This window comes from Taurulus bubalis (genome assembly GCF_910589615.1).
Source record: "Taurulus bubalis genome assembly, chromosome: 4".
Lineage (NCBI taxonomy): Eukaryota > Metazoa > Chordata > Actinopteri > Perciformes > Cottidae > Taurulus > Taurulus bubalis.
Window position 1 is genome coordinate 25149335 of NC_136592.1, and position 15337 is coordinate 25164671.

General features: G+C 42.2%; 2 protein-coding genes across 2 annotated transcripts in view; one reads left to right on the forward strand and one right to left on the reverse strand.

The window, feature by feature from the left end:
• Positions 1-1870: 1870 nt before the first annotated feature.
• Positions 1871-3025, reverse strand: LOC306735596 (relaxin-3 receptor 1-like; the record flags this gene model as incomplete). Its single annotated transcript, XM_079217081.1, has 1 exon — positions 1871-3025. One exon carries the CDS (start codon positions 3023-3025, stop codon positions 1871-1873), a length of 1155 nt encoding a protein of 384 aa, XP_079073207.1.
• Positions 3026-4322: 1297 nt separating this feature from the next.
• adamts7 (a disintegrin-like and metallopeptidase (reprolysin type) with thrombospondin type 1 motif, 7) overlaps positions 4323-15337 on the forward strand; it is a gene marked incomplete at its 5' end in the record, with an annotated part of 52500 nt that continues 41485 nt past the window's right edge. The window contains 4 exons of the mRNA XM_079216798.1: positions 4323-4443; positions 7074-7438; positions 13368-13551; positions 14374-14573. Coding sequence (XP_079072924.1) covers positions 4323-4443; positions 7074-7438; positions 13368-13551; positions 14374-14573 — 870 coding nt within the window. The remainder of the gene's footprint in view (positions 4444-7073; positions 7439-13367; positions 13552-14373; positions 14574-15337) is intronic.

The window sequence follows — 15337 nt, forward strand, 5'->3', positions numbered from 1 at the left end:
TTGGGTGAGTAGACAGGACATATGTGCTGAATGTCAATAACAGAGAGTGGAGATGTCTTGCTCAGTGCCAAACCAAAAGGAAACCTTTGGGAAATAAGCAAAGAAACAATTCACACCTGTTGTGAACTGATTGATAGGGATTATTGTCAGCATGATTGTCGCTCATTATATTAAAACAATTTTAAGGTATAATTGGAACACAGCGCAGCAATGAAAATGTAATTTTCTGGAAGGTGTGTGTGTGTGTGTGTGTGTGTGTGTGTGTGTGTGTGTGTGTGTGTGTGTGTGTGTGTGTGTGTGTGTGCGCATGTGCACCCTGTAACCATGCAGTCAGCAGAGGACTATGACACATCTCCCTTGTGCTTTATTCCATCATTCCAATTTGTCATGACTTAGAATAGATGAATACATGTTTGCAATGGGTCCTGATTTAAAGTACCACACACTAGGGTTTGAAGGTGCTCTGTCACTCAACATAATATTATTTTTGTTATACAAAAGTAACAATGTTTGAAGAAGAAGTGCTCTTGAGATTAAACAAAAAAAACAAGCAATTTGTATTAAGCACTTTCCTCTTCAGTTCCTCAGCTTTCTTCCTTTCTGATCATCGTTAAAGGCTTTAGGGGATTTTTTTTCCTTTCCTTTCGAGGATCATAAATGCATCTGGATTCAAGGTTATATAAATAAAAATTGCCCGAGGAGATCAAATAGATGAACAATATGGGACTGATACTTATAAATTCCCAACACTTGGTGCTTGAGGGAAAAGTCTGTATTTTGCACACAATGTAAACATCACTGGACACAAAACAAAGAGGAGAAAAAAAATACTCCTTAGCACACAAACCTGTCAGCAGCTGCCTGCAACCAGGAGACTCCCCCGGCTCTCCAACGTTCAGTTTACCCGATCCCCTGCAGAATGCCACGTGACAGCTGACCTCTCTGCAGCCGACATCAAGCTCTCACCTGAGCCTTGCACTGTTGATGAAAATGATGTTTGGAGCTGCAGTATTTTATTGATTTATCAGTGTGCAGCAGTAGGTGCGCCATATCCGCCCACATTATCTGTACATTGCTCAAATGTCAAACTCAACAAAGACAAGAGGGTTTTTTTATTGTTGAAAGTCAAAGGAATGGCCTTTAGAAATACAACTGTTCATGTGTGGCTGGTAATGTGTTTTGTGTGTGTGTGTGTTTGTGCGTATGTGTGTGAGTGAGACGCACACATACTCACACAGGTGTTTATAACTGTCTGTCTGTGGTAATGAGAGACACATAGAGACAGAGATGGCTTCCATTTTAATTGGATATATAATCATGCCTACTGTAGGCTATACACTCTTCTTTTGTTCATACAGTAGTGGTTGAACACAGCTTAGATGTTTGAGGAGGTCAGTTTCATACACAATACACAATAAAAGCTGCATGCCAATCTTCTTGGGCGATGATTGCAGACGCTCTGTGAAATTCACTTATCCCATGTTTTGCAGAGAGTCCACACTTTGGTTCCCGCTCGGAGACGTTTGGCCCCTGTGAAACCCGGCTCTCCGCTGCTCAGTGAAGGCAAACATTTCATAAATGTAATCAACGGACATAATGCAGCTGAATTAAAGGAGGAAAAGGAGAAAGCGATGTAAGCGTGTGCATCACTCAACAAGAGGTGTTTTGACAGTTGTAGGAATTCAATAAACGCCAGATAACACTTGGTATACATTGTTCATGTCATTATGACAACCACTTGATAAAGTGCACGGTTAACCGTGTAATAAAACATCTTCAATGTTGGAATATGAAAGCATTACGCACGAGTCATGACGGTTACAGGTGGACAACCAGAGAGAAGAAAAGTCTATTTTTCACCAGGCTGCAGTTATCTGGTGTACGGGGTCATGCTGCTGGAGCTTGGTAAGCCTTTACGGTCTATGATGGACAACGAGGACTGGCAATTGTCCAAAACCTGGAGAGGCACGACTGCCTGGGTTTCTCCCCGCGTAAAATAGCGCGTCGCACCGCTCTTGTTGGATATGGATGGAGTGGAGACTCTTTTCCAAAACAAGCCACTGAGCATCTTCCTGATCTCTGGCCTGATCAGACAGTAAAGCACCGGGTTCAAGCAGCTGTTTGCGTGCGCCAAGCACACAGTGACCGGGAACACATACGTGTGCACCATGTAATAGGATTTATCCCAGTCGACCGCGTTAAATTTGACCAAGACACCCCAGAATGTGATGGCGTGGTTTGGCATCCAGCAGCAGAAGAAGGACAAAACCACAACAGCGACGGACTTGGTGACTCTGGATCTCCGTTTCGGGTTGCTGCTGTTCATGCTCCGCCGCCTCACGAAGCGCAGGAGCATCAGGTAGTTGACACACACTATGAGCATCGGGATGATGAAGGCTATCAGTATCTTCTGGATGTGATAGAGGGCGAGCCAGTCGGGCCCATCGGGGAACTTGAGGAGGCAGAGTTTCTCTCCGGCGACCACAGTCACGGTGGAGAAGATAGATGTCGGAGCCGTGGCCGCTGTGGCCGCCACCCACAGCACCGCGCACACCCACTTTACGCACCGGGACCTCGTGTGCGCTTGCTTCTTCAGGGCCGAGGCGACGCACCAGTAGCGGGTCACGCTCATGGCAGTGAGAAAGAACACGCTGGCGTACATGTTCATCACGGTGACCGAGAGGATGATTTTGCACATGGTGTCTCCAAACGGCCAGCTGAAGTCCAGCACGGTGTCCACGGCCCAGAAGGGCAGAGTGAGCACGAACTGGAAGTCCGTCACCGCCAAGTTGGTGATGAAAACATTGATGGTGGACTTCTTCCGACCTTGTCGTAACCTCATGAGGAAAAACACGAGCAGATTCCCCACCAAACCCACCGCGCAAACTACAGAGTACACCACGGTGATGAGTATCCTCAGGACGGGAGTGCCGTCCGCGCTCACGTCGATGTCCTCGAAACTGAATTCCCCAGCGCCAGGTGAACTCCGGTTAAATGCTCCGCTGTGGTTAAATACATCATCCATGTTCAAAGTTAGGGACCCGGACTCACACCAAGCGTTAGGCTGCGCGCACCGGCTATACGTAAACTCAGTACAGGCGCGAGCTCTTTCTCGCATCCATTTGAGTCTGCTTTTATACAGGTGTGTCGCTCCGCTGCTGAGCCGCGATTGGTCGCACAAGACTTGACAGGAGCAGAAAAGCCTCAGTCCCAGAACTGATCATTACATCACTACAATCGCAGCGAACACAATAGGACGACTTTGCTGATTGATTATCCCCAAAACCAGTGTACTTTTAAAGCGCTTCATTCATTCATTCACATATAATAACCGAGGAGTATTATCGAAATTGATGGACAGCTTCATATGTGCACAAGTATTAACCCTGCATCAGTGGTCCACAGTGCCTCCATTCTTCCGCTAGAGGGGGCGCCAACTCAAACGGATGACAACAAAGTAAAACAATGTAGAGTGTATGATTATTATCTTTTCAAATCAGACTTTATTCCACTTTTAAAACAACGATATATAACTCATAATAATGAGATATAACTCATATAACTATATGAGATAGAACTCATAGTTTTATCTCATTATTATGACTTTTTATCTCATAATTTCGACTTTTTATCTCATTATTATGACTTTTTATCTCATAATTTCGACTTTATTATCTCATAATTATGACTTTGTATCTCTTTTTTTTGTGGCAGAAACAGGCTTCCATAGAACCTCACTGAAGTGCTAGAAGGTTTTTGTAAAGCTCGGAGCGAAGCCCCTGAGCTGTCATCAATTCTCTGACTCCAAGTGAACGCAACAATATCGAGACTGGTCCTCGTGTGACCCACTGAAAACCCGAATAACCTCAGTTGTGGGATCAGCCAATTGGATTGAAGCGCGATATCGGATTTCTTGGAGTAGCATTCCCCTTTAAGCCCGCAGACCCGCGGAGAGATGGCCCATTGTCTTGAGTCCACCCATCTGTGGGGGTGGCTCTACGAAAGTTTGCAGGGGAAAAACTTTTTGAAACTGTCACTTTGGCTGTGGAGACTGATGGAGGACAAGAGGGGACGGCTACTCGCAAAGCAGACAGTAACACCGACGCACAAGCAAGGGTGAAAAGAGCGAGGATGCAACAAAGACAGCGCGTGGATTGTCTTTGTGGAGAAGTTTGTTGGGACTGTCACAGCTTCAGTGCGCGGTCGCAACAAAGCGAAGAGCGCAGCCAGCCCCGATGAAAAGGGATTTGAATTGACAATCGACGCGCTGTTAGAAAGGCGTTATTAAATGTTCCCAAAATATAGTCTGCCGTCTTGACAACATGGCCCATTTGGACTGCGGGGTTCACGCTTTTGGACACGGAGTCTCTCCCATTCACCTCTTCATCGCACTTCTGACGCTCCTGGAAAACGGCAACACTTTGGGATTATCACATGCACCAGGTCAGTAAGCATGCAACTAAACACGTGAAACTTTGGATCCGGGATATCGCCACGTCCTCTGGTGTTTTGGCTGCTGTGTTGTTGTGCACATTTGTTTCAGAGCGCATCTAATTGAGCTCAACCCCAGGCCAGCAGTCCTCACTGTGGAGGGGAGGCCAGCTGTGACTTGTGTTTGCAAAGTTTTCTTCCGACCATAGCAATTAAACCCAAGGTTTTGCAGCTTAGCCTGGGGAGCTGCAGAGACTTCCTTTCCATTGACTCATCAGAGGTTTAGTCTCTGTGTATTTGCCCTGCCCGTGAGCCAACGCTCAGACTCCCAGTGCATCGGACACATGTCCTCTGACCTCGCCGGTGAAGGTCAGGAAACAGAATGTGTCTTTGGGTATCTACAGGATGCATCATCTTTCTCACAATAGAGCCGGTTTCCATTCTACTTTGCAAAGTGTATCACTCTAAGGCCATGGTTCTCATCGCACCAGAGAATCAAGCCTCTATTGTCTTGGCTCCCAACATGTTATAGACCAAGATGCTTCACTGAGGGGATTCCCCACTCAGGCAGTAATGATTTCAGATGATAAACGTCGCTGATACAGAAATGTATCATCTTATTCATTATAATAACACATGTATACGTTGGGAGAGGAAACAGCCATCCGAGTACCAATCGTCATTCTTCGGCCTCTTTGTACACGACTTGGTGAAACAAGTTTGTTGTGTTTTCCCCACATTGTTGATTCCCTCCTCCAAGCCGAGCTGCTTACGCATCTACTGCCGTTTTCTTCAAATTGTCTTATTTTGGAAAGTGATGGTTTCTCTAAATTTCACTTCCTTTTCCTTTCCTCAGGGCAAATAATTGCTTGTCGACCTGCATCGTGGAGCACAGCTGCGTACGTCAAATCTGCAATAGCACTGTGTGGATTTTGTTAATTAAGATGCTACATGGAATTATTACATATGGATAAACTCCTTGTTCTGAAAAACCAATTGAACTAAATGGCATATCCACTGAGGCTGCATAGCCTTCTGTCAAGTAAATACAAGTACAACCAAGCTTCTTCAAATACACATTATGAAAGACAGATAAGCCAACTGACTGATGGCAGCTATGATTATTTTTTTTTATAAATAAAATTGTTTCCAGGAATATTATGCTGAGTTGAAGTTTGAATCCTGCACATGTTTTACATAAAAAAACGACAACTTTTAAATTGTAACTTTTGGTTAATGCACTTTAATGCACCGTTAATGGAGCCTTCATTTCCCGGGAGATTGTACCAGGTGGTGGACGGAATCGCATAGTAAAAGCTTATCGGGAACTCTCTCAACGCAGAGGGTGTTGTTATTCTGCAGCCATTACATTGTGTAATCAACATTTACTTCATGAGAGAGAAGTTAAAGCATACAAAACTTGTTTAGAGCCACTTTAAGCAATCAATGTCTATGCGACAGATCATTTCAAGTATCTTTGATGTTTTTCAAAGATTCTGACCAGATGTTTTTTGAATAGAGGAAACCAAAAGGACTCTTGCAGCTGCAGCTTTGTTGATACAAAGTGTGTTTACTGGATATATGAACAGTTACATTCATGTAAGATGAATAAGCCTCATGAAGATACATAATGCATTAAAAGGATACTTTATAGTTACATTTCAAGGTGTTCTGTCAAGAGGATTTTCACTAGGAGGTTGTCATATCATATCTTGTACGCTGTCACATCTGTCAAGGTCCTCCCTGAACCTTCATTGTGCCATCATAGCTTAACGTCATTTAAAAGAAAAGGAGCCAAAGGCAAACAAGAGATTTCACACACAGCTTTGTGATGAGGTAAAATAGGGTCAAACTCTTTGCACGGGATCATCTGTGCATATATTTCCATGAATACATCAGTGCAGAAATATGTGATTTAAATGTGTTTGGAAACCAGCTGCTTGGAATGTTTAATTAAATGAAGAGCGAGGAAACCTTCATGTTTGAAAGTCTTTATTTTCTGTAAGGCCACTTAACGTGTATTCACTTTTATCCCTGAATGCCTTCAGTATGTCGGATAGATTTCCAACAATAGTAGAAGCAAAAACTAAATAGATGGCAACAAGTCAGTGGTCATGAGTTTATAATCACTTAATGGAATGAACTGAATGAAAAAGATATGCAATGTTAATAATAAGACTCCGATGGACAATAAACTGGGAACATTTGAATGCATGTTATGGGACTATTGTGCACTAGGCGGAATAGCACTGAGAAGAGCAGACTGCTTGTAATCCCTCACATTTTCTTCACCCATACATGAATTGCGTGCTGCTAATTCAGTACAGGAAATTAAGTAAGGATATTTTTATCAGGGTCATGAATTTCCCCAACTTTATCAAACCGGCTGCTCATGAGAGTGGAAAGTCGGAGGAGAATAGTAGACAAGAATCCAATGTTCCTCTATCGGTCTCTCTATACATTGCAGCTGTATTCAAACATTTAAAAAAAGACAGATGAGACACACATATGGGTTTGTTTAGAGCTTCCCCACTTTTGTTTACGCCTTTACAGACACTTTTAATTATTGAATCACCCTCCTCTTTCCCATGATTTATGAACATCTTCTCTCACATCTTCTCTTCCCACCATGGCTTCGACAGAGAGATTTCTGCAGGATCTGCCTCCGTATGAAGTGGTTCACCCCACTAGAGTGGATGCCAGAGGTCACTTCCTGTCCAACTTCCTGTCTCACCATGCTCGCCGTGTACAGCGACGGGAAGCCTCAGAGAGACCAGCAGACGTAGATCGAGTTTTCTACCAGCTGTGGCACGGCGGCCACAGTTTGCACTTTAACCTCACCCTCAACAGCCTGCTGGCCCCAGGCTTCCTGACGGAGAGGAGGTATGGCGGCCTGGACGGGGCCCAGATTCGTCCTGCTGGGTCTTCCCAGTGCCACTTCTTAGGTGAGGTGTGGGGTGAGGCCATCGGTAAAGGAAGTGCAGCCATAAGCACCTGTGATGGACTGGTGAGTAACTTTTAAAAAGTCCAATTGGAGGTTGTGTCAAAAATGCATTTCAAGTTTAACATAGAGGTGTTACAGAGGGCTGTATCGTTATGAGGAATTCATATCAAAATTGCAGACAGATGTTCAGACCTGACAACTTAAGGGCCTTTCAGACAGCTACACACCCTGGATGTATTTTCCACCAAACATAGGTATCGGAAGTTTACGTCTATCCAGACTTGGAGCTTAAGATCATAACTCCAGCCTCTGGATGTACACAGTTTTCCCCGTTAAACATGATGTTTGCAAGCAGTGGAGCAGATATTGTATACTGCACTTCCACCGTGTTACCGTTGAGGCTGAAGAACAAAGTGACACTCCCTTCGGTGCATTTAGTCTGTTCAAAGACTGTTGCAGCCAGTCATCCATGTAGTGCTCATAAAGGAACACGTTTTTAGACCGCTGGTCCTTGGTGCGTTCAGAGATTGTACATCGACAACAGACTATTTTTAATCACACTTTTTTTATTATCCAAATGCTGCAGTTAAACTGCTCCATATTAGGCTGGTCCATGACTATCAAACATATTTCCTTGTAGCACACAACACACACAATGGCCCTCATTCAGAGAGGGCTATACAGAGATTGATTAGTATAGCAGTACACAACTATGTAAAGATATAGAGGAGCTTCTCTGTGTTTTGCTTGGGTAGCCGGTACGGCCGTGCGCGCGTGTTCGTGCACATGAGTCTCTCTGTTGTTTCCCACTGCTTGTTAATGCACCGCGGCTACCGCTGATATCGGCCCACCGACCCACAGCGCCGTCACGCAAGCGGAGCCCTAAGGAGCCCCCGTACTTCAAAAAAATCCGAACTAGCCCTTTAAGTTGCCACTCTGAACATGGCACATTATTCATTATAGATTTATCTGGAAAGTAAAATATGTTGCTTCAAGTGCACCGAATCCCCACTGAGACGGCTCTATTTTAATTCTCTGTTTTTACTCTATACGTTTGACCTTATTCAGCTGTAGAGCCAACCCTGGTGGGAATTTTATCGACCGCCAGACTCGCACACTGAAATTAAAGTAAACAAGCGTAGCCTTCAAGATGTAAGAAAAGAAAGGGCCACTTAATTCGGTTGAAATTCCTTGAGAATATTGTTTTTGCCATTCATCAACACCTTTCTCCATAACAGTAAACAGGATTCTGATTCAACTCAGAGGCTGCATTGTAGTGCACCAGAGGAGGTTGTCTTTGTGGAATTGGATTGTCGTGTGAATGCAATCTGAATTGCTTGAGGTAAACACTACTCTGTGCCGTCTCCAGAGCATCACGAACTTCCGGCAGTTTTTTTGTCTCAAATCCATCCGTCAAATTCCCCTGCGTCTGAACGAAACTTCGTCGGGTTGAGATCTAAAGAACGTAGTGTCACTTTCATGTTCCTGTCACGGTCATTCTTCGTTGACTTGCTGGGAATAATCAAATTGAAACGGGCACATGGATGCAATCATTCAGCAGCAGCAGCAGCACCACCACCTTTGACACCATCCATGTTGTTTAAAGCCGACGCTCCCTACATGTCATTGTAGCTTTATCTGCTCTAAACCTGGACAGAGGCAATTGTTTTCCCACCTTTTAATCATTTTTTTTTCGTTAACCATGACCCACTTCGCTGTTTGTCATCTTAGCTGTCAGAACTAGACACCTCCTCCTGTTTCTATATTCCCACTATGTGTACAGATATTTTCTCCAGCTCATAGCTGTTGAAACATGCGTCTTGGCTTTGCTGTCTGAACTTATCATCAGAAAGCATTTCAACCAACAGAAGTATCAAAGGCTGCATGTTTTGGCTCACTGCACCCTTCTGTTACTTGCTACAGATGCTTTCACACACAACAATCTCAAGACAAAAGCTATTTTGAGAAGTTGGAATTGCCACATCTTGCATTAGTTCAGAGCCAGTTGATATGCAATTAGAGTTCTAAATAGATCACATGTCTGTCTGACCAACTCTAATGTGAGCTGAATAGTCAGCGAACATCTTGACCTTGTCTGCGTGCGGTCTGCATCTATAAAGCTCAGCAGCATGATTCACTGGAGGAGCTGGCTGTTGTAATGAGCAGCTGAAGGTGGAGGTTTCCCGCAGAGAAACAAAAGTTATCTTTTTATATTCGGTGTTTCTCATCAAAATGTGAGAAACACTTATGTGAATCCTTTGGGTCTAACAAACGTGTTGAATACATGTCCTTCCTCTCACAATATGTGTCATTTATTTTTAAAAGGTACTTCAAACCCTGCATTGTTTATATCCATGTTGGCTTTAATCAATCGACTCCCCGGTCTGAGGAATAGTGGGAAACCATTGGCAGGACCGTGTACTAGGACGCATGTGCATGGGCCAAACAAAATGGGGACCCGCTCATGAGAAAATCAAGGTCAAAAACTCCACGAGTTCCTTAAATGTAGTGGACTCTTGACGTAGACCGTTTAAAATACAAGCACTAATCCCACTAATTCACATGTTTTTAGAGGAGACCAAAAAGGTATCCGACACACAAAAATAAACTTCAAAGGCATTTCCTTCCATAATTAATTGTTAATCCTTTGCAGACATTCACTTTCTGAATGTCTTCCTTTCAGCGGACACATGGTTTCCACATTGGTGGGGCTCTGCCAGCTCTGTGCAGCAGCCAGCTTCGCTCCTCGCTCGTTTTGGGGCTTTTTGGCTTCAGTCCGGTGTACAGCGAGTGATGATCAGCTAGATTGAAGTCAGGTGACTGCTGTGGCCAATTATGACCGTTCCTCTGTTTGGTCCTAAAAGACTCCTTGATTTTTTGTCTATACATTTGGGTTGATTGTTTATCAATGTGATTATCCGAAGCCTTTGGTAAACCTGAGACCAGCAGTAATGTTTGTCTGTGATTAATCAAATATTACGTGTGGTGTCTTTGTGGTGGAGGAGTGATGAATACTGATGACATAGAGAAGAGAGAGGCCTACAGATTATTTTCTGTATTGTTTGTGTATGTTCATGGGTTGGCCAGCCGACGTACAGTATGTACTTCTGTCCGGATCATTCTCCTGAATATGATATCTCAGGAATGCCTGCCAGGAATTACTTCAAATTTGGCACAAACGTCCAACTGGACTCAAGGATGAACTGCTTTGATTTTGAGGTCAAAGTTCAAGGTCGCTGTGACCTCACATCCATCCCACCCTACCTTGCACCAACGGTTGAACTGATTCTGGTGGTCAAAGATCTCTGTGACCTCACTAAACATGTTGTTTGGCCATAACTCAATAATTCATGAAGAATGCTGATTAGAATTATGTAATATCTATGGTTTAAAAAACGTACATAACATATACGTCTATTATAAGTCTATCATAGCACAGTTGTTGCACTGTGGCAGGAGTCATCCACCAATCAAAGAACTACATTAGCAGTTATTTTCTGAAACAACTAGTGATTACTGACATAACTGTGTACAACTAAAGAAGCATTGAAAGAGACAGCACACGCCCCTGTGGACGTTGAGAGCATTTGGTCTACACTCGGTGGAGCAGCACCTCCCATCCCAAACTGCTGTGTCTGATTACTGAGGAGGTTAGGAATCCAGGTTAGGATCTAAATTGTTGTGGAAAAATCAGCCAAAAGCCCTTTTTCCAGAATCTGTAGCTGCACATTAAAACATGCCAATGCATTAGATTTTTCTTTTGAAAACGCTTGTATAATTTTTTTCTCTTGCGTCTTGATTACTGTTACAAATTTTTCATTCGTGTTCAAGCATTTGCAATGAGTATTTCTGTGATATTTTAAAAGTCCTCAACATTAAAGAAAAGTAAATCTACTACGTCATTAATCAAAGAGCTTATTACTTGACATGCTGTTGGGATGCACAATGGCTCTTTTTGGTCTAAACATGCACATATATGTATGGGATGGTGTACAAAGGCAGGTTTTACTATATTTATAGTATCAAAGCAAATATCCACGTGTCAACCAAAGCCTGTGCAATTTGTTCAGACAAAAGGGACACTGTGTCGCTGAACTATTAATGTCGAATGGATATCTTCCTTTATTTTTTACTTGGAAAAATTGGGACGTACAAATGCTTTTATCGTGGAAATATCAGAGTTGTTAAAGTCTACCGGTTTTCTTAAAATACAATATTGTAAGAACTCATTGAGTTACTGGTGGAATAAATGTTTCAGAGGTTTTGCTGCTGCCAGTGAGGCAGAGACTACTTGATATTTACAGAGATTCACAGCACAAACAAACAAACAGTGCAAGGATTATTTACAGAGCAGAGCGGCACATGAAGGAAAGCAGTCTAATAATGCTGTTTTGCAGATATTGTGAAATCCTGCAAAAACATGGCTACCAATTAATGTTTTAGAGTTACTGCAGGTACACAGTTTTTTGAGACAGTTTCAAGTAATTTATTCACATGCACAAAATTGTTGTTGAAGATCTTGAGAAATGTCGAATCTCTTAACCACACACACACACACACACACACACACACACACACACACACACACACTATGTGTGTTTGTATATATGAAAAAGACTAATTAAACGCCATCGCATCTGATCACTTTAAAAGAAAAAACAGAAGAAATAAATGTGAACTTGCTCATTTTTTGTGAACCATTAACGTGAACGAGATCTTTTGAATCTGCGTGAAGTGAATTTAGAGCTTGCGCTTAGGAAGCGTGACCTTTCTCAACACTGCTCATAGTGCGCTGCATTTTGCCATACTTATGCACTCAAAATAGCGTAAGCACAGAAGAACCCATGTTGCGACACAGCAGTCTTGCCCTACTCCACTTTCCCCATGTGCTACTGTACATCGTGCTGTCTGTCAGAGTCACAGAGTCCCACTGGAGCTGAAGGCAGAGCTGATGGGAGCAGAAGGTGGACCAGAATTAAATATAGGCCAAAGGCTGGTCAACAGAAAAAAAAGAGTGGGGCTACTGGAATATTTTGGAGCACCGTGGCAACGTGGTTTAGGGTGCAGTAATTTATGTGACATTTGATCTTTCTCCTTTGTCAGTCGCGCCCTGGATGGTGACAGGCAAAACCAAAAAAACATCAGGCTGTTTCTACTGTTTACAGGAAGCTTCCTCATTTAGTTTCTGCGTGCTGGAGACGAATCAGTGTTTACTTTTAGCTTTTAAAGACGAAATATTGTATATATTGTTTAAACAAAGGAAAACATGGAAAGATTACCCAGTTCAATATCATTTCAGTATTGAAAACACTCACTGAATGCAACCACTTCACAGATAAAGGACACTTCCTTTCCCTCAAAAGCTTAAACTGTGAAGCATCTGCAGGATGTGGTGAGTTGGTGTAGCAGTCACTCAATATGAAAATAATCTGCAATAAAGAAGAAATACTGCAGTGGTTTTATTTATATTGATTTATATTGAGATAGTAATACATAAAATACTGTGTTGTTGTCAATAATAATATATTATAAAGTTTGTTTTGGAATACATATTTATGTATGGCTGTCAATAATTTTTTCATTATCTATTAATCTGACGGTTATTTTGTTGTTTAATTGATGAATCACTTGGTGTATAAAACAACAGAAAAGAAGTAATGAAAAATAGGCGTCACAATGTTCTCGAGCAAAAGGTGACAACAATGTTTAGTTTTGTCCGAACAACAGTCCAAACCTCCAAAATATTAAATTAACTGGAAGCAGCAATTATAAAAATCACAATAGTTTAGTGGTTCATTTTCTTTGGGTCAACTATTGACTAATTATCGCAGCTCTACGGTAAGGTACTGTAATCTATTGTGGCAGAAGATCAAATGAAATACACAAAGTACATTGTTTGGCTTGAAAATGTCATTGACATTTTAAGCTCTTTTTATAAATAGAAGTAAAAAGAGATGAAGAGAACTGACTTGCAGCCCTTCTTGTTCTTCAGACGGGACTGTTCAAGGTGTCCGATGAAGAGTTCTTCATTCGTCCTCTGGAGAAGTCGAGCGATGACGCCTTGGCGCCACAATCCCACGCCATCTACAAACGCCAAGTGTCCCCTCCCTCCTGGAGTCCAGTGGTGCAGCCCGTCTCAGGGAAACAACCTCTCAACGGTACCTGTGGAATCACAAGTAAGTCACATTTTATGTTCACCACACACACGCGCACAAACATGTTTGTACCAAGTTTTAAAAAACTTATTTCTGAGTGGAATTCTCATGATTCCACTACTTCAAAGTCTGACCTTGAAAATATGTTGAGCCTCCTGGAGAGAAAATGTGCTTTGAGTTTGTGAATAATTAAGAATTTGCATCGTGTTTGCCACATAAATCAGTAAAAAAAAAAAAAAAAGCCTTTTCATTCTCTTCCGGACATCAATGTACCCATGTGTGTGATATAAGTGGCAGTTTTAACATTTTTTAAAGAACCAATCGCCATTGGATATCAGATTAATTATGTTTTCCTTTTTAGGCTCCTGCTGATGTAAACGACACTGCTCACAGAAAGAAATAGAAGTACAAAGAATCAGCGTTACCATTCCATAGATGAATGGACAGATTGATGGATATATTATGACACATGTAATGATGCACACAGTGGCCTGATAAACCTGCCCGCACCGAGCTGAACGCTCATGCTCTCAGGCTGCAGACTGTTATTGCTCAGATTAATGAGAAATGTCTTAAAGCTACAGCGAGAGTGTTGATATAAATGAGAAATGGCTTAAAGCTACATAAAGTTATTAGTGTGTATATTTCTATGTGGTTTGAGGCAATTTATTCCATAATTTGTTTCATTGACACTGATGTTGGCTCAAATGACAACGGATGTTGTTTCTGTTTGTGTTCTTCCTTCACAAACAAGGAACAACACAATTTTAAGTTAAATTGATGACAAAGTAAGACACCTACTATATTAACGTGTAATTGTAATTAAATGTCTCCCATATTCAGATTCTCATCAAAGTTTCGAAGACATTGAGAGGCAGCGGGAGCGCTGGGAGCACCGGCAGCAGAGACGAAGGAAGAGAATTCGTCAACGCTCAGTCAGCAAAGAGAAGTGGGTAGAAACGCTGGTGGTGGCCGACGCTAAAATGGTGGAGCATCATGGGAGCAAAGCTGTGGAAAGTTACGTCCTGGCCGTCATGAACATTGTAAGTATGTGACGATAACATCAACATTTCCAGGCATCAAAATCCACGTTTGAATTATAGTTTCATTCACATTTTCCACCCATTTGATCTCCTAGTTAGGCGACAGTTAGCTTAGCCTATGTACCAATTAGCATGTTATATCCTGTTTTATGTTTTCTGTCCACAAATCTTTAGCCTGTCTGTTGCGGCTCCCTGAGGCTTTGACAAAAAAATATATATATTTTATTCTTTTTTTTTTTGCCCAGTGGAAAAATTTTCAAAGGGAATTCCTCTTATCTTGGAGTTTTAGGTAATATTGGTTCTCTAAAAATCAAAATAAATGTTTAAATATTTCTTTAACTAAAATGTGCATCACATCCTGTCACGTAGCTGTCAAGCCTCTTTCCCTGCAGGTGGCTACTCTAACGGATTACTTTTTACTACTAACTACTAATTACTAACGGATAAATAAATAAAAAAGAAAAGTCACGGAGGAAAGTGGAGCGTTTAATTGTGCGTGGACGTATTCATTTGCTTTCACTGCCAACGATGCTGCTGACCTGTCTGCTTGATATGTGGTGAGAAATTACCAAAAAACTAAAAATGTAATGTTGAAAGACTCTTCCAGAACACGCATCTGCTGAAAGGTGTCAAGCTGCAGAAGAGCGATTCCTCAACTGCTGCAGTAAACTGAGCAAAGTAAATATACTTTAAGGAAGCTGATCAAGTCTCCAGACTCCACTACTGCTGCTGGTTCTGTGGCAGCTCATGAGACCCTGAGGCGT